This window comes from Monodelphis domestica, chromosome 3 (assembly GCF_027887165.1).
Source record: "Monodelphis domestica isolate mMonDom1 chromosome 3, mMonDom1.pri, whole genome shotgun sequence".
NCBI classification, from domain to species: domain Eukaryota; kingdom Metazoa; phylum Chordata; class Mammalia; order Didelphimorphia; family Didelphidae; genus Monodelphis; species Monodelphis domestica.
Genome location: NC_077229.1, coordinates 272,458,926 through 272,485,688, shown reverse-complemented (window position 1 = coordinate 272,485,688; position 26,763 = coordinate 272,458,926). Strand labels below are relative to the sequence as shown.

The following is a 26,763-nucleotide window of genomic DNA, read 5'->3' as shown; positions in this document are numbered from 1 at the left end:
CTACTCCCTCGAAATCCCTATGTCTCTGATGACTGACGCGGGGCCAACAAGCCAAAGCATTTTTCTGGGAAAGGGAGGCTGGGTAGAGAATATTGTGGGCTTTTTGATTCCTGGCTAAGGATGAGCAGGCTCCTGTTATATCCAAATAGAATGGTGGTCTCCATACTTTTTGGGTCTCTAAACCAGCTCTGGAGGGGCAGAAGACCCCAGGGATCCTTGCCTCACTGATTCCCAAAGTCATTACCAAAAAAAGCAGTACTGCTTTTGGTGGGGTAACAATCAGGAATGTATCTGGATCAGACTGTGAATGTTACAATATAGGGGGCAGCTGGGTGGCTCAGTGGATTGAGAGCCAGGCCTAGAGATGGGAGGTCCTGGGTTCAAATCTGACCTCAGACACTTCCCAGATGTGTGACCCCCATTGCCTAGCCCTTACCACTCTTCTGCCTTGGCACCCATACGCTATTGATTCTAAGATGAAAGGTAAGGGTTTCTAAAATTGGAAAAAATAAAAACATTACATTACAGGCATTTGTGCAAGAGACTGGCCTGCAGATGACCTGAGGGATTCTTATAAAATCTAGTTAATAGACTCCACTACCTCAAAGAGAATTCTGGGAGTCAGGGATGCTTCCACATTACAGTGGGCCAGCCAGGCAGGCCTTGTTCAGAGCAGTCTAAGGGGGCAGTTGGGAGAGGGAAATCCATTGGCAATTACATCACTCCCACAAGAGAACAGAATTAGGGTAAAGTAGTAAGAGAGACAAGAAAAAGGCTAAACATACAAATAAATAATGCCAAGCTGGCCTACTTAGAACCACCAGTTTGGTATAATATTGGATGAAAGAAGGAAAAGATAGGATTAACAGCATTAGGGAACTAATATTTATCACTGAAGTGGCTAGCCACGTCATTCCAGCAAATAAGCAGAGGCTCAAAAATCTCTGGGCTGGGGGCAGCTGGGTGGCTCAGTGGATTGAGGGCCAGGTCTAGAGATAGGAAGTCCTGGGTTCAAATTTGACCTTAAACACTTTCTAGTTGTGGGTCTCTGGGCAAGTCATTTAACCCCAATTGCCTAATCCTTACCTCTCATCTGCCTTGGAACTGATAAACAATATTGATTCTAAGAGGGAAGGTAAGAATTAAAAAAAAAAAGCCTCTGAACTGGAAGGAATTTAAGCTAAGGTCAAATAACATTATTTGCACCCTACCATAATATCCAAACATGATTTTTTCTTGATACTTAAAAAAAAAAAACAACCTCTTATCTTCTGTCTTAGAATCAATTCTATGTATTGGTTTCAAGGCAGAAGAGTAGTAAGGGCTAGGCAATGGGGGTTAAGTGACTTGCCCAGGGTCACACAGCTAGGAAGTGTCTGAGTCTAGATCTGAACTCAGGACCATCCTGTCTTTAAGCCTGACTCTCAATCCACTGAGCCACCCAGCTGCCCCTTCTTGATAATCTTAAGGGTGAGGACGGTTAAAGGAGATTGTGAAAATGGATGAGAATCCTTCAGGGTGGTTAACAGTTTTTTTTTAAATTTTATTAAATGCCATGCCATCAGATTACTAATTACTAATTATCTTTTTCTTGCAACCCTGTGATAGGGATTGATGAAGGCTACTGTCAAAGCATCCTGAGCGCTGTAAAGTCACAGCTAAATAAATAGCTATCTCTTAGCCCTCACACTCTTTGGTCCTGCATCCCTCCTAAGGAAAGAGATAAGAAAGATGAACCACACCACTGACCTGAAGTCCCAGTGACTACGCTGCTATTGCTCTGGGGTCTCTCCAAATCAATCAGCAGCTCATCAGAGTCATTTTCGCTGACGCTGGCTCTCTCGTGCTCTTTCTCACTAAGATCCAGGGCGACGATGGGTCCTCGGATGACTTCCTTGGAGACATAGCAACATGCCAGGCCCACCTCCTGTTCTAAGGCGGTTCGAGTTAAATAGCTCGAGTCAATTAACCGGAGGTCGCAGTACTTCAAGGATCTGGGGAGGGGAACATTTTTGGTTTTTAATTTTTCCTTCCAAATTATGCATTTTGAATGGGAACAGTTGTTTATGTGCGTTTATTTGTAAGAGGTATCCTGAATGTGTACTGGATCTGGTGCGGAGCATGCACCATTTCTGCCTCCATCCCCTCTTTCCCCCTAACAGTCACTTCCCATCTCCGCAACAGTGCATGGGGAAGCAGGATTGCTTGTGGCCACTGCTGAAGGTGCACCTGGCTCCTGCTCCAGCATCATGGTTCTCTAGAACTTGTTCTCTCCCAGGAAGGCAGGGATCCTTCCTGCTGCTGTCTTCACTTTCGTGCCCCTGCCCCTGTGACTGACAGGTGAGAGGGGAACATGATGGGGGCTCTTTCTCTGTTGCTCTCCAGCTTATAAGCTCAGAGCTGTGCAGCATTCTCATGAATTTCTTTTAAAGGTTCAGGTGCACCTGACTAAAAAAAGGTAAGCTCTCCCAATAATAGGGATAGGGACTAGATTCGAGATTGTAATGAAACAGAGAATTCCCAGATGAATTGATGAAACTTCCTCCCTCCATCAATCCGACTCATTTCCTTTCCTGCAACTTTAGAGGTTACGTGACTTGCTAGAATAGCTCAAAGCCAGTACAAGTCCAAGGGGGCATCCCCCACTCCAGGTAAGCACAAGTTTTCCTGGTTTCCAGGCTGCCTCTCTAGCCTCTATGCCACATCATTCCTTTACTGAATTTCATTCAAATGTTGTTTAAACGTTCTACCAAATAATCCATGAATGGCTAGTTGATTAATTTTCTTTAAAAAATTATTTTCTCCCAATCACATGCAAAAACAATTTTTAAAAATTCTGAGTTCTAAATTTTCTTCCTCCCCTCTCCACATTCTGAGGCAGTAAGCAATCTGATCTAGATTTCACACATGTGATCATGTATAACATTTTTCCATATTAGTCATGCTGTATATCAGAGTTCACTTTCTTTTTTAACTTCTAAAAACTCTTAACTTTTGTCTTATAATCAATACTTTGTAATGGGTCCAAGTCAGAAGAGTAGTAAGGACTAGGCAATGGAGGTTAAGTGACCAGCCCAAGGTCACACAGTGAAGAAGTGTCTGAAAGGTCAGATTTGAACCCAGGATCTCCCATCCTCATTGAGGCCTGCCCTTCAATCTACTGAGCCATCTAACTGCCCCCAAGAGGTAACTTTCTAAATGATTTTTCCTCAGGTAATAGCTTAAACTAGAATCCTCCTACTATAAGGCTTTATTCACAAAGGCATTAAGGTCTTTCTCCAAAAAGGGATGTCGGGGGCAGCTATTTTAATGAATTGAGAGTCAGGCCTAGAAAAAGGAGTTTTGGGGTTCAAATCTAACCTCTAACATCTCCTAGCTATATAACAATGAGTAGGTCACTTAACCCCCATTGCCTAGCCCTTATTCCTTTTCTGCTTTAGAGCCAATAAAGTATTGATTCTTAAGATGAAAGGTAAGTGTTATTTTTTTTTTAAGGGATGTTTCCAAAGCAAAATTTTATGTGTTACATATTTGAGTCAACAGGAATAGAGCTAACAGGCCAATAAGATATGTTATTTCAGCCACCCAGAGAAAGGGGTACTCTTTCACCAAAAGTGTGCAGTACCCACTTATGACAGCTGCCCCTCCCCTCCAGTCAACTCCTCTAGCCCTGTGGATTTCTCTAAAAGTGAACTCTCTCCCAAGGTAATGGTCTCTGGACAGCCAGAGAACAGAAAACCCAGCCGAGTTTCCAACATTCCTATAAAACTCTGCTCTAAGCACAGACACAGAATGGAATGATGACCATAACTCTAGTTATTACTCCATCTTGGCCTTAACCTTTAGCGCTAAACAATAACTGGTAGAGAGTGAGAAGTGGCTGTTTAAACAGTACCTGGGAAAAGTTTCTCCAAGAGGGTCTTTTCCAGTTAATATTACAATACAAGGTAGACCTTCTAAATCCTGATAGGTCCGAGGGATCCACTCTTCTTGATCATTTCCTCTCCAGCTCTGCAAAAAGGAATTCATTTGATAAAATTAAAAACTTCTCCAATTTCAAAGTCTATCTTTACTTCATTTGCAAAACTAAATTCGAGAAGAAACTATATATAACTTTAAAGTAACCCCTATTTAGATAGAAAGGAGAGATCAAGGGGTCTAAGAACTTAAAAATTTTTTGATAATGATATTCCAATATAACTGATTTCCTTTGTAATCTTTAAAATTTTATTTTATGCATTTAAAAACATTATTCTGAGGAGTCCAGCCATAGACTTAAGAACCTCTGGGATATAGTTCACCAAAAGGAGTACAGATGACAGATGTGACTTGTAAATTTTCATTCTTATTTCTAATATGGGATTGTTATTAACAAAAAAGAGAGATTAGCTGTTATGAGAAGTAGATGAGATAATTTTTTAAAGCTTTTGCAAATTTCAAAGCATGATACAAACATCAACTATTATTTTATAGTGATATATAAAACACAATAAAATGTGCAATATTATACATTTGTTAGCTATCTGATTTGACTTAATGAAAAATAACCCAAAGACCATCTCTTCACAGAAAAACATCCTGGAATTTTTGTTTAAAAAGAGTTTTCCTTGCTTTTTAAACTGTACTCTAGACTCTCTTGGTCTTCTTCTACCTCTTCCATGCTTCTTTACCATGGAAGCTTATTCTGCCCCTGCAAACTTCACACACTGAAAGTTCCCTACACCCTTGTAGCCTCCCCCTCTGTTTTCTGGTTTCTCTGGCCCAGTCATGTCTTAGTTCCTCTCTGGGCTGTATCCCTGACCCTCCCAGATTTTTCTTCATTTCTTCCTTTCCCAACCCAAAAGTTTCAGTTCTTTTATGTCATATCTTTCCCCATCAGAATGTAAGCTCCTTAAAGGCAGGCAAGGACAGTCTTTCTATTTTCTTGTTTTTGGTACTCTTAGTGCTTAGCACAGTGCCCAGAACAGAACTAAGTAATTACAGTAAATCTGATGATTGCTAACTTGACCAAAAAAAAAAATATCTAAAACAGTTTTATGTACATAGGTGATGAATTTGTAAACTTCATTTAAACAGATATTACTTTCACTGGGAAAATGAATCATCAAATAATATTACTTAAGAAGCAGACTCTTTTTCTTTTAATTCGCCATATCTACTTTGTTTTATTTCTAGTAGTTTAAAAATTATAAATTGCTATGTTTACTTTAAAGCAACCACCAAATGTAATTAGTGATTTGGGATCTTGAAAACTTAGTAGCTTTTCCAAAAGATTATTTTCAGAAGATTGAAAATCCAAGCTTCCTTAAAGATACATTATCTACATCTCAGTTGTCTACTTTGTAACAATGTCTAGAATAACTACAAACAATTACCATTGTTTTAAAATGAGAATTCATAGTACTTTGTGATTATACTGCTATAAGGGTTTGTACCACAAGAGTTGGGCCAGCTTAGTGACTGCTGTTGTTCCGTCAGTGGACCACACGGCTGGTGGGATTTTCTTGGCAATGACACTGGAATGGTTTGCCACTTCCTTCTACAGTGGATTAAGGCAAACAGGTTAAGTGACTTACCCAGGCTTATACATGTAGTGTCTAAGGCCTGACTTAAACTCAGGTTTTCCTAACTGCAGGTCAAGCATTCTATCCATAGAACCATCTAACTGGCTCTAAAGTTTAGCGATATTGGTGTTCAAAAGTGTAGACCAAGGAGCAGGGCAGAAAGATATGGCGATTAATGCAAATACAGTCATGCAAGCAGAATACTGACAGAGCCAAGAAAAAGCTAGAATTTTTAAAAGCCACTGGATAAAATGATATTATGATAGAGAATGGGAATATTCATCTGCTTATGTCCTGATGAAGAATAGAGGCTTACTGAAGGGAAACTAATCTTTAGAAATATATCCACAATTTCTTCAATTTGAAATTGTCATCTGAGAAATATCAACTACAGGCACATTTTAAGTTAGAAGAGCAGCATGGCACTATTTGATTTCCTGTCCTTTGGAGCTGGTCATTCTAAGTCATTTGATCTAAGCTTGAAAGGCTTTTAGTATCCTGAGATTCAGTTTGCCAGAAAAAAAATAATATAGCAACAATAAGAAGATGCTTTAGGGAGATACTCTTCTCCACACATTTGCCACATGAAGAACACCATCATTTCTTTCCTTGACTGATTCTTTGAAAGAAGAATGATACTGTTCATTACTTTCTTTTTTTTCTTTTGAGCACTTTAGGGTTTCTTTCAGGGCTGATTGCTCATTACTTTCCTATTATCTATAGAATTTGAACAGTCTCTCCCTAATGTGCTCTTCTCTTGGGATTCTGATTAATCTACTGTACTGCCAAGTACGATGAAATCAGGTCACAGTGGTGGGATAACAAGAGTTACACTGAACAGCTACAAGAAGTCTTATTTTTAAGTTACTAGTAATAAAAATAACAAATGATAACCTTGGTTAGTCAGCACTCCATTCAATTATTTTTTCTTTTACAATGTCATTAACTGGGGCCCAGATATCACAACCAACTGACCATGGACTCAGAATGAGCTTGCACTCCAAACATTAAACATTGTCAGTTTTACAAATGTCAGAGCATCGTGGCTAAATATCTAGTCTAGGAATTGGCTAGGAATCTAGCCTTTAAGTTCAATATCAAGGAGGCCTAAATATATTATGGCCTCATCTGTCCTAGAGAAATTTCTTTCCTTCTCTCTACTATTTGTCCCTCTGCACCCCGCTCCCCAATATCCTTTGAATATCAGGCAAATTACAAGCTGAACTAAAAGTAAAATAGGGCATTTAGAAACAGAGCTGAAACAGTGTAATGGAAATAGAAATACTAGATAATTGGATGGCACTGATTTTTACCACTAAAAGAGATGGGGAATGGTAAAGAAATAACTTGATAAGACTGATACAATTTTGCCTATGGTATGAACATCTTATACAATTTTCAAAAAGTGACCTCCTCAACCATTGTAAAAAAGAGTCTTGTTCTGTCTTGGTAAATTTGAGATTTTAAGACATTTTGATGTGGGGGGTGAGGTTTGAGCCTGGAAGAGTTGGAGATTATACAAAACAAACAAGACTATCATACAGATACTTTCTTTTAAGAGATTCCTAGGGTTGTTGTAGAGAACCCTGGGATATTAGGTGTAACACAATGCCAGAGCAAAACACCAAGATCCAGATCGAGAGCAATAATCCAAGGATATTCTAGCAATTTTGGACAATTTGGACAATGGATTGGGTGAGTCTAAATGATCTACTGAAGGCACACAGGGTAGTCTGGTCTGCACCATTTGGAAGGTTAATATAGGTTCACTGAGTTATTGGGTTCTTCAGATGTTATTTGAGCCCAACCCCTCTAAACATTTCTAACAAGTCATTGTACCAATTTCACTCTGTGGATGAGTAAATTGGAGAAAACCTGCAACAGAGCCAATTTACTCATCCACAACTTCCATATTTCTGAGGAGAGAAATAGACTGTATCTGGGCCCTGAGACTATTTCTACTTTGGGAGTTATAGAAAAGACTTTGCTAGGGCTGAAATAAACTATGCAGACATCCGTTGGGAAGCTATGGATTGGGACATGTTATTCAACTCCTGTCCCTGGGGCTCTGCGATTAGTCAGGATGTCTGTTAGAGGGTGCCACAGCCAATGTATGCTTTAAAGGACAGATGCTGGTCTGTGAGGCCCTTGAAAGGCCCATCACTTTTGGTTGTTTGTTTGTTAATGCAACAAATAGCTCAACATGGCCATTTTAATTTTCTCCTGAACTGGGAGTATAAATGTGTTGTCCAAGTTAGCATAGGTGACCAAGGGGTCACCAAAACAGGATGAATGCTTATTAGAAACCCCAGAAAAATATTTCTAGTCCCAATTCCCATCCCTTTGTAGCACCAGGGCATGGAAAACAAGGAGTTAGGGTTACCCAATTCCTTTCTACGATTCCTGAACTCCTTCACCTTCCTTATTTTAGTATTGTTCATATAGTATACACACACATGCATATATATATATATATATATATATATATAAATATAAACATATATGTGCCTCATTAAAAATATTTATTATTATTCTGTGCAGTGTACTCATTCTATGCCAGGGCTGACCATCGTAAAGGCCTGGCACCTTTAAGGGCAGCTAGGGGACTGCTGGACCTGGAGTCAGGAAGACTCATCTTTGTGAGCTCAACTCTGACTTCAAACATTTATCAGTACAGTGACCCTGGGCAAGTCACTTAGCCCTGTTTGCCTCAGTTCCTCATCTGTAAAATGAGCTGAGAAGGAAATGGCCAACCACTCCAGTATTTTTGCCAAGAAAACCCTAAATAGGGACCTGGACAGAAACAACCAAACAGCAACAACAAACAACCTTCAAATGCAGATGCTCCAAATAGCCCACTGGGGCAAATCCTAAGTGCCAGAAGGTATCCGCACCTTATAAGGCAACAAAAGGGGCTTGGGACATGGAACAAAATATCCTGCCTCTTGTCATCTTTGTGAATAGCTACAACAGGCTCAGAAAAAACTGATACACAGAACAAGAAGAGTTAAAAAAAATCTTACCTTCTGTTTTAGAATCAATGTTTAGTATAGGTTCCAAGGCAGATGAGGTAGATCTAGACAATTGGGGTTAATTGACTTGCCCAGGGTCACATAGCTAAGAAGTATCTGAGACCAGATCTGAAGTCAGGTCCTCCTGACTGCAGGCTTAGTGCTCTACCCACCATGCTACCTAACTGCCCAAACCCCTTTGAGGTTTAAGAGAAGAAAGACTATCGTATTTATTAGAAAATGGGCACCTGTGTATAAGATTCATCTTGAAAAAATCAGTAAATATTAGGCCAAATATGACCATGTCCTAGTAGCAATGATAAAAAGAAAACATAGCTTTAAAACCCAAAAGGCCCTTGGAAATCTCCTTTATTTATTTTGCAGATGAGAAAACTGAGACTAAGAAGGGAAATGGCTTGTTCAAGGTCATGTAAATATTAAGTGGCAGCATTAGGATTTGGATCCATGAACTGACTCCAAATCTAACACTTTCAGCTATATTATTTCCCTTTGATAATGGGGGAAGCAGGTAAGTGCAAGCCAGCTGGTTGAAGACAGGGATCCCTGAACCAGTGGCTGGGATTAAAAACACATAAACTTAACTTAACTAAGGGAAAGGCTTTTTATGCTTTTGAGACAGAAAGGGAAACCAGAGGGATAGGAAGACTGAGGCATGAAGTTCCATATGGTTGGTTCTCTTAGAGGCAGCTACACTGTCTTTGTTGTCCTAAAGGAAGAGGACCAAAATGACACCCTGATGTTGGGGTGGATGTACAGTGTGACCAGTTGTGGCTGATCCGACCGATATGAGCTCAGGAGGCTAGGCACAAATAGCTGTGAGAACATTTGGGATGGAGCTGTCTAAATCTGCGTATCTCACATTTCCTTTGAGCTTCTGCAATTCTGCTTTGCTTTCAGAGCAAAGCGCCTTTGATGTGGGAATGGCAATCTGGACAGTCCTGTTAGAGGCAGGTAGGTGGTGCTAGAGTGATTAACTTGAACCCAGAGAGGTTGGAGTTCAAACACTGCTTTGGTAACTTACTAGCTCTAAGATCCACCGACATCAAGGGATTATTTTGAGGGTCATAGGAAATAAAGGCATCCCTTTCACATTGTGACTTTCCCCAGTGAAGTTTCAATAAATTGGGTAGGCATCAGAAATTAAATGGAAATATTGTGGGAGTTTTAAGAAAGGCGCAGATGATATGAGAAGGCCAGCAGATGATACAGAAAAAGTTTAGAAACTCTGAAATGCATAAAATATACGTATAATATTGTAAAATGCCAAATGTATTTTACCTTTTAATACTATACATATACATAGGAGGAGTTGTAGTAGTAGAAGTAGGAGAAGGAAAAAGAAGAGGAAGAGTTGTAGTAGGAGGAAGAAGAGGAGGAGAAAAAGGAGGAAGAGGAAGAAGAGTAATATAGTAGTAAGAGGAGGAGGAAGAGAAGGAGAAGGAGGAAGAAGATTAATAGTTATAGTAGGAGGAGGAGGAGGAGAAGGAAGAGGAAGAAGGGAAGGAGGAGGAGGAATAATAGTTGTAGTAGTAGTAGTAGTAGTAGTAGTAGTAGTAGTAGTAGTAGTAGTAGTAGTAGTAGTAAATGGAAAAAGCAAAGTCATTTGCTGGAAGTGAGATGAGGACATGGGGAGAACAGAATTGCTTGGGAACAACCAAGGAGGGAATGTAGGGGAAACAGGACCTATTAAGCGCTGAAATGATAAGAATGAGAGGCTGAGGATGCTGAGCTTCAGGGCAGGGAAGGAGTCTCTCTCAAAGACATCCCAGAAGTCACCCAACCTGGTGAATCTTAGTAGGGTTGGTGGTAGAAGTGGGTCATCCAAGATAGGTCAGAGCCTGAAGTTAATTGGAATGAGACGAAGTGAGACTGGAATAATTCTTGTCTCAGAATTCTGTAAAACTGTTTCTATAATTATGAAGATAATTATGTTCCTCAAAAAGAGACTAGAACTGTAAAGGGACCTGGGAGGCCATGTGGTTCTACCTTCTCATTTTATAAATAAATTAAGGCCCAGAGAGCCTGACTTACCCTGGGTCACAGAGGCAGTATCAGAGACGGAATTTAAATCTATGTCCTCTAATGACAGCCAGAAGCTAAGCGGCATACTCTGGATAAAGCACTGGACATGGAGTTGGGAAGATCAGAGTCTAAATTCCACCTCAGACATTTACTTGCTGTATGACGCTGGGCAAGTGATTTAACTTAACTTAGTCCTCTTGATTATAAAATAAGGAGAATTATAGAATTTACCTTAAGGGATTGTGATGAAAATAAATTATCAAATACTATATAAATATATAAAAACTACATATAAACACACAAAACACTCTATAAAGGATGGTTGTTATTATCATGATTTCCCCTCTATAGCTCACTGCCTTCTTTCTTAAAATTGTCATGAAGATTAAATACCTTTTTTAGAATATAGAAATATATAGAAAAATAATAGAAAAAATATTTTAAAAATCTACTGAGTAAAATACTTAGAAAAATGAATTTGCTCATAATTGTCATGAAGTTCAAGGTTCAGGCATCTAGATTGGAGAAAAAATGAAAAATGGGTACAAGGAAAGGCAGAAACATCAATCTCTTGCTGACCTTTAATCGTGCCACAAAGTGACTGGCCACATTCAGTTCTGAAGCTGGGTTTCCAAGGATGATTTCAAAACGGTACTGAAGACCCAACTTATCCCGCACCTCCTGCAGCCTCTCCTTGGCCAGCATAGCCAGCTGCACCGAAGGCACCCGAATGATGAGCATGTGCCCCCTCCCACTCTTGTCCTTTCCTGGCGAGCTGATGAGGTCGTCCATGATGCTGAGTGTTTCCGGGGTGCTGTGGTCCCGGAGAGATGCCATGGTGGTGAGAGCCATCAAAGCTTCTGAGTACTGCTGAATGAGAAGGTAGCAGCGAATCACCATGCTGTGAAGCCTGGGGTACCTTAAAGAAAACCAGGATGACAGTATTCATTAGTAAAGCAGGCTGAGCTCAGGGATCTCCCTCAGGGCCTCTGCTAGGGTTAAGATGAAAGGCAGAGACATGGTCACTAGGAGCCTTGGTAGGAAGGCGGCTCACCACGCCTCATGAGATACTGTTCTGAGATGGAGAACTTTCTTCATCTAGAACAAGGGTCCCCAAACTACGGCCCACGGGCCACATGCGGCCCCTTAGGTCATTTATCCGACCCCCACCTCACTTCCAGAAGGGGCGTCTCTTTCACTGGTGGTCAGTGAGAGGAGCACTGTATGTGGCAGCACCACAAAGCGTGGCATCACTCATGTAAAATACTACTTCCGGTGACATAATCCTTTGTGTGGCTCCTTGTTCTGAGAGTAACTGAAGGAGAACAAGGCGCTGTGCAATGGATTATGTGGCTGCACAATGGAAGATGTCAGCATGGTGAGTGGTGATCTGGGGGAGGGGATTCCACACTGTGTATACTGCTGCCTGGTATAGGGGTGGCAGTGATGGGTCTGTGCAAGCTGTGACAGGCCCATCAGAGCCTGTGCTGCAGCCTCCGCTACCCCAGACAGTGGAATACAGATTTGTTAATAGTTGTGGGTTTTGTTTTTTTTTTTATAGTCCAGCCCTCCAATGGTCTGAGGGACAGTGAACTGGCCCCCTGTGTAAAAAGTTTGGGGACCCCTGCTCTAGAGAATCAGATCAGATAATCATTGGATTACTGAGTTAGAACTGGAAGGAAACATAGAGATCTGTTATTCTATTTCCCACCCCCCACTCCAATGCCATTTTGCAGTTAAATGGCACAAGGGATAGAGTACTGAGCCCAGAGTCAGGAAAACCAGAGTTCAAATCCAGCCTCAGACACTTACTATCTGTGTGACTCTGGGCAAGTCACATAAGCTTGTTGGCCTTGGTTTGCTCATCAGTAAAAATGAGCTAAAGAAGGAAATGGCAAACCACTCCAGTATCTGACAAGAAAACCCCATGTGGGGACACGAAGAGTCAGACAAGGCTGAAGAGACTAAACAAGTTAAATGACTTGTTCAGAGTTTCACAGGTAATAAATGCCAGAGCTGGGATTTAAACAATGGTTTTGTAACTCTACATCAACTGTTCTTTTTACTATACCAAGCTGCCTTCCCAAGTTCAACAATGCTAATATGCTAGAAAGAGGTTTAAAAATACTTTGGACCAGGAATTCTTAACCTGAGGTCCATGAACCTGCTATTTTTTAACATTTTGTTAACCCCACATTTCATTGTAATTGGTTTCTTCTGAAATTCTTTGTATTTATGCCTTTAAAAACATTACTCTGACACAGAAGAAAAAATATCTGCTTGATCACATGGGTCGATGGGGATCTGATTAGGGATGTAGACTCTAAATGATCACCCTAGTGCAAATATCAATAATATTGGAAATAGGTCTTGATCAATGACACATGTAAAACTCGTGGAATTGTGTGTCGGCTAAGGGGGGTGAGAGGAAGGAAGGGAAAGAATAGGAATCATGTAACCATGGAAAAATAATCTAAATTAATTAATTAAATAAAAATTTCAAAAAATAAAAACATTATTCTGAGGCAGCTAGTAGCTCAGTGGATAGAGAGCCAGGCCTGGAGACTGAAGGTTCTCTATTCAAATTTTCCTTCAGATACTTACTAGCTATGTGACCCTAAGCAAATCACTCAACCCCAATTGTCTAGCCATTGCTGCATTTCTGTCTTAGAACTGATTCTGACAGAAGGTAAGGGTTTAAAAGAAGAAAAGAAATAAACAACAAAAATACATTGCAGAATATGAAGAAGGGAGTAACATGGAAGAAAACTGGAAAGGTAGGAAAAGGTCAAATTATGAAGATCTTTAAATACCAAGCAGAGGGGAACAGTAGAGAGTACAATGAACATATCTTCCTATAATACACCTTCATTCTATTCACAGAAATAGAACACTCACTAGACAGATCTGGCCCAGTTTTTAATATTCTGAAAGATACATCGACAGCAAAGTACTTTCCAGAATATCAGAACAAGAAACAATATAAATATACATCTATCCACTGGCTGCTGATTACTTCCATACCAACCCAATGAAAACCACTATGAGAAAGATTTCATATAATAGAATTTTGGTGTAATGTAATTAACCCTAATATCTTGCTTATTCTAAGGAATGGTGGGAAGACACAATTTGTTTTTTGTGTATATTTCATAGAGTCACCTTCTAGGCCAACTGAGGGTAGGGTGCACAGTACCCTGGATTTGTATTTAGGGGACCCAGGTTTGCAGTCTAACTCTCTCACTTGCTTCCTCTGTGTTCTTGAGGAAGCCTCTCTGAGACTAGGTTTTCTCTTTTGTAAAGTGAAGAGACTGGAGTAAATGATTTATTAAGTTTCCTTCTACGATCTTACACTTACTTCCAAATCCATTTTGACAAGCATTTCCTGAGCCCCAGTAAGTATCATTTACATGATAGGCAATAGGGATATGGAGACAAAATGAAAAATATTTTCTTCCCTCAAGAAGCTTACATTCCACTGGAGGCAAATAAGAGGTAAACCAGATAAGATTATCACAAAACTTTGAGAAAAGGAGTCCCAACAGCCAGGGGCATCAGGAAAGGGAACAGGATTGAATAAAGTTCTAGATTCGAAAAACTGGAGATGAGAATGGACAGCATTCTGGGACAACCAGCCTCTAGGAAGGCACAGATGAAGGCAACAGCAGTATTTCTGCTGATTCCTAGTTTCTAAGGAGCATTCTTGTTAGAAAAATGTATGATGCCAGTTGCACTTCCCCATACAGTACAAGCATCATTCACTTCAGGTGACCAGGCTTTCTGGTTTGTTCAGGCCAGGGCCTGCCTTTTTAATTACCTTGACTGTCTGGGCAGGTCATAGGATGAAGAGATTGTAGATCTATAGCTGGAAGGGGCCCCTGAGCTTATTTATTCCAAACCCTTCATTTTACAGAAGAGGGACCTGTAGCCTAGGGAGGTTAACTAACTTGCCCAAGGTCACACAAGTAGTAACCTAAAAGACAGCATTTGAACCCAGATCCTCTGACTCCAGAGCTGGGATGGCACCAGACTGGTTCTGTTGGATTGGGGCTCCCTGTAAGCAATGGACCAACTCTCCTTGGAAGAAGGCTATATTTAAATTAGAGGCCTGTGTGACCCTGGACCAAGTCACTTGACCCCCCATTGCCTAGCCCTTACTACTCTTCTGCCTTGGAACCAATATATAGTATTGATTCTAAGATGGAAGGTGAGGGTTTAAAAACAAACAAACAAATAAATAAATAAATTAGAGGCATAGAGTCATATTATACCCAACATACTGCTTTTTATTTAGAATTTGATGCTAGGGACTCAGGGCTAGCTGAATGGGGAAATAATGCCCCCAGGGTTTTTCATTTTTCATTTTTTTCCCTTCAAAATTAGACTAAAATAAGTTTCTAATGCTTGAATGAAGATCAGATAATACATGTGTGTGTCTGTGTACTCTACTGTAATCTCAGTCTGGAAGTTTTGGTGAAGGATACTGGTTTATCTTCCTCTCCCTCTACCTTCCCTCTGGTGTCACCCCCATTCCTATACTGACAGTCAGTCAATAACCATTTATTAAGCACCTACTCAGGGCAGGCAGGTGGCATAATAGAGAGAGTACTGGGCTTAGAATTAGGAAGAATCATCTTCCCAAGTTCAAATCTGACCTGAGCCACTTACCAATTGGGTGACCCTGGACAAGCCATTTAACCCCGTTTACCTGAATTTCCTCATACGTAAAATGAACTGGAGAAGGAAATGGAAAACCACTCAGGTATCTATTCCCCAAAAAAACCCCAAATGGGGTCACAAAGAATTGGACACTTCTGAAATGAGTGCACAACAACAACAAAACAGATACAGAAAGAAAGATATGTCAGTAAAGATTTATGAAATGTCTATGCAGTGTTCGGGGTACAAAAGAAGCAAAAGGCACTCCCTACCCTCAAAAGACCCTACAATCTAATGGGGGAATCTAAATATTAATGGAATCAACACAGGATGTCCTAACTTAGGGAAGTTTTGTTGTAAGTGCTACAAAGCATCACTATGAAGCCATTGGATTTCAAACCAATAAATTGTAATAACTTAAAGCTATCAATAGCTTAAAACTGCACTGAGCCTTTTGGGACAGTCTGTATAAATAAATACAAAGTGGCTTAACATAAGGCAGTTAGGGAGGGAGGAGGGGGGCACTAGGAACCGAAGGGGTGAAGGGAGGCTCCATATAGAAGGGGTTCCTGAGCTGTGTCTCAAAGGAAGAAAAGGATTCTATGAGGTTGCAGTGAGGAGAGAGAACAGACATTTCAGGCAGGAGTTACAGGGCAAAGTCACAGAAATGGGAGATGGAGTGTTGTTTGGAAGGACCACAGAAGATACTTTGGCTGTTCTGAAGAATGCTGGGGGAGAGCAATTAGAGTTGGGGCCAGGCTATTGAGGGCTTTCAAACCTAAAAGAGGACTTTCTGTCTGATCTTGGAGGAAACGAGGGACCACACCGGAACTAACTGGGGAGGAGAGGGTGCAACACAGTCTCATTTACACTTAAGGAAAATCACGTTAGTAGTGATGCAGAGGACAGACTAGTAAGACTAATTAGGGGGCCACAGCAATACTCTAGGGCCAGAGGTGATCAATGCCTGAACTAAAGTGAGTAATGAAAGTGAGAGATGTGGTGGAGAGACAGAAACAGCAGGATCTGGCAAATGAATGGTTAACAATAGATGGGGTGAAGAAGAGTTGGGAGCTGAGGATAATACTGAAATTATGTGTGGAGGACACTGGAAGAGTGATGGTGCTTTTGACAGAAATAGGGAAATTTGGAAGAGGAGTGGGTTTGGGATAGGGGGAAGATAATGAGTTCTATTTGAGACATTTTGAATATGAGAAGTTTCTGGGGCATCTAGTCTGGAATTTTCAGTAGGCAATCAGTGAGACAGGACTGACACTTAGAGGAGAGAATGGGGCAAGGTGTACAGCTTGGGGATTCACTGCCATAGAGACAATAATTAAGCCCATGAGGACTGATAAGGTCCCAAAGAGGAAGGGAATATAGAATTATATAAGTACAGAGCCTAGAACAAAACCTCAGGGAATATCATAGTTATTGGATGTGGCATGTATGATGAATTAGCAAAGGAGATTTAGAAGGAGCAATTAGATAGGTAAGAAGAGAACTGGGGAAGAGTAATGCTATGATTCAAGCCCAAAGAAAAGAAAGACTGTGTCCAGGAGAAAGGGGTAGTCAGCAGTGTCAAATGCAGTATATGAGATTGACCAGGACTGAAAAGGTTTCATCTAATGTGGCAGATAAAAGATTCGTGGTATAGCAAAGAGATGAAATCAGGAGCAGGATTGTAAAGGGTCGATAAGTGAATGCAACTAAGTTCAGGCAGCAAATATACGAAGTTCTTTCTAGAAGTTTGGCTGAGAAGGGGAGGAAAGATAATTGGTAGCTTAAGGGGATGAAGAGGTGTAGTGCTATTCTTCCCAGTTCACTGAATTTCATGCAGAATTAGACTTATTCTGTGTATTTCCAATTGGAAGAAATTGGTTCAATGGAGAAAACTTCAAAAAAGGTAAACTTTTTTCAATAGAAGAAAAACTACATTATATTTAAACTGTCTAATACAGAATGGAGATTTTGGAAGCAATACTTTCCTCATTTCTGATAGTGACATCTTGTAGGAGATGCTGTAGAGGATTGGAACAGATAACTTCCAACATTTTTTCCTTCCATTTCTGGGATCCTATAAATTCAATAAATGTTTTCAAAATACCTACTGTGTGTAGGAGATATATTAGGCAGTAGGGATACAAAGTTAAAATGACAAAAGACAAGTGTAAAAATGAACTTTGATTCAAAGGAATGTGTAAGAAGTACAAAGTGTGATGTTGGAACAACAATTTTACTGAGGTGGTGGAAGGTCCAAGAAAGCTTCATAGAGGAGATGGAGTCTGAGTTAAATTCTGAAGAAAGGGGAAGACTTCAGGAGGTAGAAACAGAGAGTTTATTTTAGTCACTGGGAACAACAGTATGTGAAAAGACATGGAGGGCAGAATGAAAAGTGGAGATTGTGTGGAGTTCAACTGGACAAGAATGTAGAGAACATGAAAAACAGAGTTATATAAATCTAGAAGGGTAAAATGGTAGGCTGACACAGATTGTGAAGGGCCTTGAATGCCCAGATCTGGATTTTGAGAATAAGAATATCATGAAGAAAGCAGGGCATTAAAAAGATGAGTAGGCTCAGATAGGAAGGAGGGGTGGGAAATAGGGAAGGAGAGAATTTGAAACTCAAATTTTTTTAAAAGGATGTTTAAAAATTGTTTGTATATGTATTTAGGGGAAAATTAAATACTTTAAAAAAAGATTACTAGGGCAGTTCTGTGAAGGATGGATTGCAGAGGGAACAAAGTCACTCTGATAGGAAGATCAGTAAAAAGGATAACATGAGTTTAGATGAGAAGAGGGGCTGAACTAAGATGATTGTAGTAGGGTAAAAAAAAACAGTCATTGATGAAGGAAGGTCTAGGAGAGTCAAAGATGATGTTGAGGTTAAACCTGGGTACCTAGGAAGATGGCAGCATCATCAATATAAATAGATAGTCAGGAAGAAAGACAGATTTTGGAGGAAAGATACACTGAGAACCATTACAACTCCGTATCACAGAATCCAAATAAAGGTGCATATCAAGAAAGAAAGGGTGGTCTACAGTCCCGAATACAACAAAAAGATTAAAGAGGATAAGGAAAAAAGAAAAGACCACTGAATTTCAATGTCTGTAAAGAGTAACCCAGAGACAGCTAGTTAGTTCAATGAACAGAGTGCCAGGCCTGGCAACAGGAGGTCCTGGGTTCAAATTTAGCCTCAGATACTTCCTAGCTGTGTGACCCTGGGCAAGTCACTTAACTCCAATTGCCAAGCCTTTATCTGCTCTTCCATTTTAAAATTGATACTAAGATTGGACAAAAGGAGTGGGGAAGAAGAGTAGAATACATAATATAGTAGAATATTTGGGGTAGAAGCCAGATTGCAAATGATTGAGAAATAAATATATTTATGTACTCTTATATTGTTCACATTGTCTCCTGATAGAATATAAATTTCTGAGGGTAAGAGACAATGTGAACAATATAAGAGTACATAAATATGACACAAATATAATTAAATACTAATTAATTAAAGATAAAAATCTAAAAATATAGATATAAAATCAAGGTAAAATAAATACAAGTTAATTTTTATGGGGAGGCACTAGCTGCTGGGGGTACAGAAAAAGCCATCTCTAGTTGAGATGTTCTTTGAGGAAGGGCAGGGATGTAAAGACCAAGGTGAGGAGGGAGTACCTTCCAGGCACAGGAGACAGCCATGCTTCATGTTTCAAGATGGAAAATGGTGTCATGAATGAAGAAGAGCATGAAGGCATGCCTGGTTAAATTTCAGAGTTCAGAAAGAGGAGTAATTCATAACAATATTGGAAAGGTAGGCTGAGGCCAGGTTGTGAAGGACTTTAAAAGCCCAAAAGAGATTAAACTGGATGATCCAACCAATGGAAGTCCCAGGAATTTACTGAGAAGGATTAGCACACAGAAAATCAATTTGGTGGCTGTGTAGATGTTGGACCAAAGTGGGGTAGGACTTGAGGTCTGGATGCCAACTGGGAAGAAATTGATAGTCTAGGAAATACATAATGAGGATCTGAACTATGGCATTTGTTGTATGAATAGAAAGAAGGGAAGGAATGGGAGAGATGTTGTAGAGGTAAAAACAATAATATTTAGCAACTGATTAGATATGGGGGTAGGTGAAGAAAAGTTGGGGTTGAGGATAACACCAAGTTTGCAAAGCCTGCAAGCTTCTGGGTGACTAGAAGAATGTTGGCACTCTTGTCAGAAAGAGGAAAAGCTCAAAAGAGGAGTGGAAAGTAGAAGGGCATCAACTGAAGTGTCCTTCTGAAGGTGAGCCTAGAAATGCCTCTCACCAGAGGTTGTTCGTCATGTGATAAATATTTTTAACCACAGCTTTTCATGAAACTGCCTGATAAGATAGGGAGGGAACTTGGTCTGTAATATGAAATCCCAGCTCTTTTGAAGTATGTAGTTTATTCCAAATTTCCTCACACCCCAGTGAAGTTTAGCCTTATACCCAATGCATTTGTTCATTTTATATTGAAGTGAACTTGTAGGAAAGAGAATGCTGGAAAAGCCAGAAAGAGTAAAAAAAAAGTCACAATTAGGGTCACGTCTTTGAAGAGAAAAATTTTTTTCTATTTTTACCTTTAGGTTATGGCAATTGAATATGAAATCAAGATCATTCAGGAGATGGAAGGAGAGACCCTAAGCTCTGTTTTTGTCACACCCCATTGCTATTCATCAACCTGAATGAATAATTATCCCATAAAAGACTACATTTATTCCAGACCTCAAAATAGCATTTTCATAGCTTATACCCTGTCCAACACAAAATTGGGATCCATTACATTCTTGCCTGTTTCAGATATGTGACCCCAGTTCAATCAGCGGTTATACTTTCTCATTATTTACCTTTCTAAGAGTGTGTTAACCATTTTCTCAAAAGTTTCATCACATCTTAGAAGTGGACTAGTGATTCCCCACTGCAGGGATTTGCTGTACTCATTCAAGCCAAAATACAGCTTCTCTTCACTGCCCATTTCCTCCTAGTTAAATTGAAAAAGAAAAAAAAAGAGAGAGAGAACAGAGATACAGTGAGGATGGAGAGCACTGTTTCCTTGCCTTACTGGAAGGCAATGAAGATGTCATTCCCTGGAGAGTGAAAAGATTTTTTTAGTCTTATGATTATTTGTTAGCAGCTCAGTGGTTGTTGGGCAGTGATTTCAGAAGTACTGAGAGAAATCTTGTTCTACCTCAGATAGACTTGATGGATGAATAAAATTCTCAAGTGATTTTTGGGATATTTAAATGGAAAATAACTAAATTCTTCCTTTCTCCCTTTTTCAAATTGTTCCAGCCATGGGAGACAGCCACATTTCGTATTTAAAGGCATGAAGATGGAAGGCAGTGTCATGGGTAAGGAAACTGCCAAATTAATTTTCCAGGGGCTTCCCCCACCACCCTAGATGTTTTTATTTTTCTGGAATTGTTCTTCTGTTCACATGGAACTGGAATTGGAAAATCTGGGTCTGAATATTGTCTCTGCCATACACTGTCTGCATAACTTAGAAAATCTTTTAACCTGTCTGAATCTTGGTTTTCTTCCACTAATAAAAAGGGGATAGTAATATTAGTGACATTTCCCTTACTCACAGTATTACTGAGAGGATCAAATAAGATAATTTATTAAATTACCTGGCAAACTATAAGGTACTAACTAAATTTTACCTCCTATTCATATTATTTTGTCATAAAGTTTTCAAAAAATTAATTACCACAGTTGTTATATATTGCATGTGATGTTCAAATAACTGTTTAGCAAAGATGAAATCCAGGGGTTAGAATTATAGTAGTGCCTTGATTAGGTAGCATTTCTGGATAATAAGGTATTTCATGTGAGTGAATTTTCTAGATAATTAAAGTTTACTCTTTTTAAGTGCCCAAACTTTATTCGAACCTCTTTGGTGGAAAGAATATCTAAAATGTACATGGTCTGTCCTTTTAAACAGAAGACAGAGAATACTACTCTCATGTAGCATAGTGCCTGGTAGATAGTAGATACTTGATAAAAATGATTATTGAATTGAAATGTATCTGTGACCTCATCAATTTGTAAGTTTTGTCCAACAATGTAGATTGTAACACATCCATGTCTACCCAAAAGGTGTGACTTATGTCTGTATACTTCTTTTACTCCCACATTTGTCACAGGAGGTCTATGTAATAATAGATGCCTTTCTTGTTTTCTCCTGATATAATAAGGGGAGCACTCTGGATACCTGGTTATTATTCCTTGCCTTTGACAGATTTGTCTTCTCTTCCCAAGAGTCCTTGGTGATGTCTTTTGCTCCTTTTCTTCTTTCTAATTCCTCATTGGCTCTATATTGCAACCTATTCCTTCCCACCAAGTACCACTCCATTGCTGTCTGTATGACACTCATTTTTAGGGTATTATTATGTGATTCTGTGGTTTGCTTCCATAAAGGAACACGAGTAGAATGCTGGTATTAAAAAAGAAATTTTTACTTTGCATGTTATGATATTAGTGAGAAACATTCATTATTCACTGTTATTTCCTGAGTAGATGGATAGGCCAAATTCATTTGAGTGATTGTAGCCTTCTTCTAGGAGGATCTTCAATTTTCTGGGGCTTTATGCAATTGGAACAATGCCATCTTCAGACAAGTGTATCTGGAGAACTTCATCCTGGACAGATATGATCACTCCTCAATTTGTATTTTGCACAGGGTCTCCCCCACCACACTGATGAACTTCTTTGGTGGGCACATACCTCCCTGTTTTATGCCTTGCTTCGTGTTTATCATCAAAAAGTTCTTGAACTCAGTTATTTTTTTTTATCTTTCAATGAATCTTGAATGAGTCTAATTGTGAAAGAGAATTCTTTACTCTATTGTCTATCCTGAGTTAACACTAACTTAAGTACCTCACTAGATTTTGAAGACAGGATTAACTCTTCTTTGCCTATTTTTTGATTGAATCAACACAAGATTGAACTAGATGGAGGAGCTCTGAAAACCACTTAGTGAATTCACATCCTACTTAGTGCTAGTGAGAAGTCAGCAAGATACTTGGAGAGCTCCATCCTTTTTTTTTTAACTCAGTCAGAAACTTGTGAATTCTTTTAAGATCCTTTTAACATCCTCAGAATCTGTTCAATCAGGAAACTATGAACCATTTTGATGAGAAATTGACCTTTAAGAAGGGAGAAGTCAACTCCAAGAAGGAAGTTAGCTTCAAGAAGAAGGTTGCTTCAAGGAAGAAAGTCAGCCTCAAGAGTCACCCTCAGCTACAGTCATCATTTGACCTGCCTGCCTCTTGAAGGGAACTTGGGTGAATGGATAGGTGGCTTTCCTTTACTGACCTCTGGAGAGAGTTTAATTCCAATTGAAGGTCAACAAGTCCTGGCTGAGTCGAGTACCAGTGCAATGTTTAGTTAGATAGGCTAAAAATCTTCTCTACCTTTTGTATTTCTCTACTTTCACTCTTTCTACCTCTTTTGTAAATAAAAGCTATTAAAGGTCATTTCGACTTTGAATAGGCGATCATCATTATTATTTATAATTTTCATATATTTCAGTCAAACCATTAATTTTTAACCCATACATGATTTCTAGATGAGAATTACTTTGTTGTAAAAAAGCCTGTAAGGAATTCTTTTGTTGAGCCTTTTTTCTTGCAATTGATGAACAATTAGCACAATGGGAACTTATATTTTCTCTCTGTTAGTTGTGAAATAGTAAAGATGTAGTCTGTTGTTGAATATTGCTTTGGGTAGTTTCCTTGTTCTCAACTAATATCTTCATCAAAGGTGTCCTGGACAAGAATCTCACATTTAGAGTGTGAATTGTAAAGTTCCAGTTCTGTGGTGTGGTTAAATGCTGTGTAATTATCTCTCTTAGTCTCTTTACACCACAGCAAAAGAATAATAATGGTCTGACTAGAACTGAAAGCCACTTAAAATTTTTCTTTGTTTCATGGGTTATCATGACCAAAATATCTGTCACCTGGAGACCAGCCAATGGGCTATTTAATGCTATATCAGTGAGTCAATAAATGCCTATTATGGGCTAGGCACTGTGTTATTAAGCATGGAGGAATACCTCAAAAAAAGGGCAAAAATACAGTCTTTGCCCTTAAGGAACTCTGTTGTTTGCCCTTTGTTTAGAAGGAACTAATGACATCACAGGGTGATGATGAAATGTTTAGCTTTGATATTTTACATTTCATATAGCATGTTAAGATATTATGGCATTTACTTCTGACATGAGAGACTGGAAGATTTACTTGCATAAGGCCTAAGGAGTATAAGAAAATGTTATCTTCATTCTTAAATGCTACGACTATATTCTTGAATGTCTCTGACTTTCTATTTCAATGAAAATTATAGGATAGAAGTACTTAAGAGGAAAAAAAAAGAAGGCTTTGATTTTCAAAATGTAACAGAGTTTCAAAATCTTAAAACTGTCAGAGGACACAAAAAAGAACATAGCTCCCTGGTCTCTTATTGGGGTGTTTTTTTTTTTTTAATAATAAGGATATTCTGGTGTAGTAACACAAAGATTCCTGTTTATATAGTACCTTGCAACTCTACTCAGAGGCAGGTGATATTCCAAGTGTAGACACTTGAATACATTGTAATTATTGCTGCTACTTTTCGAAAGATTGTTTAGGAATTTAAAAATCTTATTTTCCGCTGACAGCCTCATTATGCTTGGCAGCTAGGTGGCGTGGTAGATATACACAGTGGACTGGGAGTCAAAAAGAAGGGTTCAAATCCAGCATGAGATACTTAAGAGCTTTGTGACCCTGGACAAAGTTATTTAACCTTCTTGTGTTCCTGTTTTCTCCTCTGTAAAATGGGAACAATACCTCACATGGATAAAATGAGACCAAAGTGCTAAGCACTTTGCAAACCTTAAAATGCTATATAAATGCTAGCTATTCTATTTTTAAAAACTGAATTGAAAAAGGCCTTTTTAAAAGTTTCACTATCTTTTATTTATTTACTTTCCACCAATTATATGTAAAAACAATTTTTAACTTAATTTTTTTTAATCTTTAATTTTCTCCCTCCCTTTCTTCTCCCCCATTTTCTGGTCTGGGCCTCTTTCCATCTTAGAATCAACGCTGTGTATTGGTTCCAAGGCAGAAGAGTGGTAAGGGATAGGCAATGGGGGTTAAGTGACTTGCCTAGGGTCACACAGCTAGGAAGTGTCTGGAGCTGAATTTGAACCTAGGACCTCCTGTCTTTGGGCTTGGCTCTCAATCCACTGAGTCACCCAGCTGCCTTCTCTGATCTAAATTTTATATGTTCAATCATATAAAACATTTTCCCATATTAATCCTTTTGTGGAAAGAAAGTGAAAAAAGTTTGCTTTCAGTTTGTATTCAGACTCTATCAATTCTTTATCTGGAAGCAGATGGCTTCTTCTTTTGTTTTGTTTTTTTTTAATCATGTGCCCTTCAGGATTGTTTTAGATGGTTGTATTGTTGAGAAAAGTCACAGTTCATCATAAATATTCATGCTAGCTCTTATTAAGAACAAGGGAACCGTTGGCCAAAGTTACATTCATCGTCAGATTTTCAGTACTTTAAAAACAATAGACATGATTACAGGATCTTCCAAGCTTCTGAGGGGAAGGCCTAGAGCCTACAAAGATAACTTCATCTTAGGTAGAAGAAAGCCAACTTACCACACTGTCCAGCGGTATCCAGTGCACCTCATTGGCAGAGCTTATTCTGGACTGTTGGGTTTGCAGGGCATATGGGAAGGAGCTCACTTGGAGCACAAGGAGGTTGAAGGCTTCGAGGACTTCTCGGCAGTTAATAACTCTATCAGCCAACCCGTGGCTCGGCTCCCCATGGGACAAAGAGCCGGAGATGACACTGAAAACCAGCAAGGGTTAAAAATTAGCATCTTATGTTTCTCCTTTAATTAAATTAGATGTAGGAATGGATGAGAGAAAGGGGGCAAGGTGGAAGGGAGGCAGGGAGAGATAGAGAAAGAGCAAGAGGGACAGGATAGCAATGGGTAAGAGAGCAGAAGAGCAGTTGGAAGAGAAGGAGAAAGAGACAGACAGAGAAGAAAAGATGCAAGAAAAAGGAAGAGATAAAGATCATTCTAATTGAGGTAGAATTGAAAACAATATAATTTGCTTAGAAGGGGAGGAGGTTTAGATATAGGTTTTGATATAGGTTTTCAGAGGAAGAAGAAAAAAGGAGGAAGAAATGAAAGAAAACATGAGGGAAGACTTTGGAACTCTTGACTAATCAACACAGTGACTAACCACAATTCCAGAGGACTCACAATGAAGCACGTTGTCCACCTCCAGAGGAAGATACAATGGACTCAAGAGAATAGACTGATGCATATTTATATGGAGGTGTAATATATACAATGTGTATATACATGTATTCATACACATCCATACATGCATATATAATATATATGAATTTTTTGCCTGACTGTAGATATTTATTATGGGTTTTGTTTGTGTGAGAGAGGGGGAGGCAGGAGAGAATTAAAAAATGAAAATAACATCTGATTCAAAGAGAAGAGGAAAGGACTATGAAAAGAAAGGAGTTTTGTCAATTTCCCTTCTCCATACTTGCTTCTTCTAAAACCCCCTTATTTTTTATACCTGAGAAAGAACTATCAAGTTCTGTGATGCCCTAAGAAGGGCTTCTTAACCTGAATATGTAAATTTGTTCTTAAAATATTTTGATAAATGATTTCCAATATAATTGGTTTCCTCTGTAATCTTATGTATTTTATTTTATGCATCTAAAAACATTCTTCTGAGGAGTCCACAAACTTTATCAGACTTCTAGCAAAAAGTCCATGCCACATAAAAGGTTAACAGCTCCTATTTTAAAGCAACATCATTATCAATAAGAATCTCTGACTATTCCAATTGAACTCTACCTCCTGTAGCATCCCTAACTGTCCTCCATGCGTATGTGTGCCTTCTTGCACTTCCACCTCTTTGCTATTTATTAAGCACTTAACACTGTGCCTGGTATACAGCAGACACAATAAATGCTTGTTCTCTCCCCTTCCTTATATAGCTCAGTTTTTCTAGTTTCCTTCAAAAATTCAGCTCAAATCCTACATTTTGAAGGTGGTCTTTCCCAAGGATATTGAGTAGCTAATGTTTTCTCCTAGAGATTAACTCCATATTGTCTGTATACATTTTGTATGTAACTAAGTGTTCTTCTACATGTTGTCTCCCCCATTAAAAAGTAAGTCTCTGAGCAAGGGCAGCTAGGAGTCAGGAAATCCTAGGTTCAAATCTGACCTCAGACACTTTCTAGCTGTGTGACCCTGGGCAAGTCTCTTAACTTGGACTGCTGTTCTTCTGTCTGAAAACTAATACAAAGAAAGAAGGTAAGTGTTAAAAAAAACAACAACAATGTAAACCTCTCAAAGGTAGGGCCTGTTTTTCCCAGTCTTTGTATCCATGGCATTTAGTACAGTGTCTGGCACAAAGTAGCACTTCATA

General features: G+C 39.2%; 1 protein-coding gene across 7 annotated transcripts in view; it reads right to left on the bottom strand.

Moving 5' to 3' along the window:
* Window positions 1-26,763, bottom strand: part of GREB1L (GREB1 like retinoic acid receptor coactivator) — a 350,508-nt gene that overhangs the window by 28,692 nt on the left and 295,053 nt on the right. For all 7 annotated transcript variants that reach the window (XM_056823781.1, XM_016431665.2, XM_016431666.2 and 4 more), the window contains 5 exons: window positions 24,955-25,147; window positions 20,153-20,286; window positions 11,198-11,537; window positions 3,896-4,011; window positions 1,750-1,994 (listed from right to left, as the gene is read on the bottom strand). In XM_056823781.1, coding sequence (XP_056679759.1) covers window positions 1,750-1,994; window positions 3,896-4,011; window positions 11,198-11,537; window positions 20,153-20,286; window positions 24,955-25,147 — 1,028 coding nt within the window. The remainder of the gene's footprint in view (window positions 1-1,749; window positions 1,995-3,895; window positions 4,012-11,197; window positions 11,538-20,152; window positions 20,287-24,954; window positions 25,148-26,763) is intronic.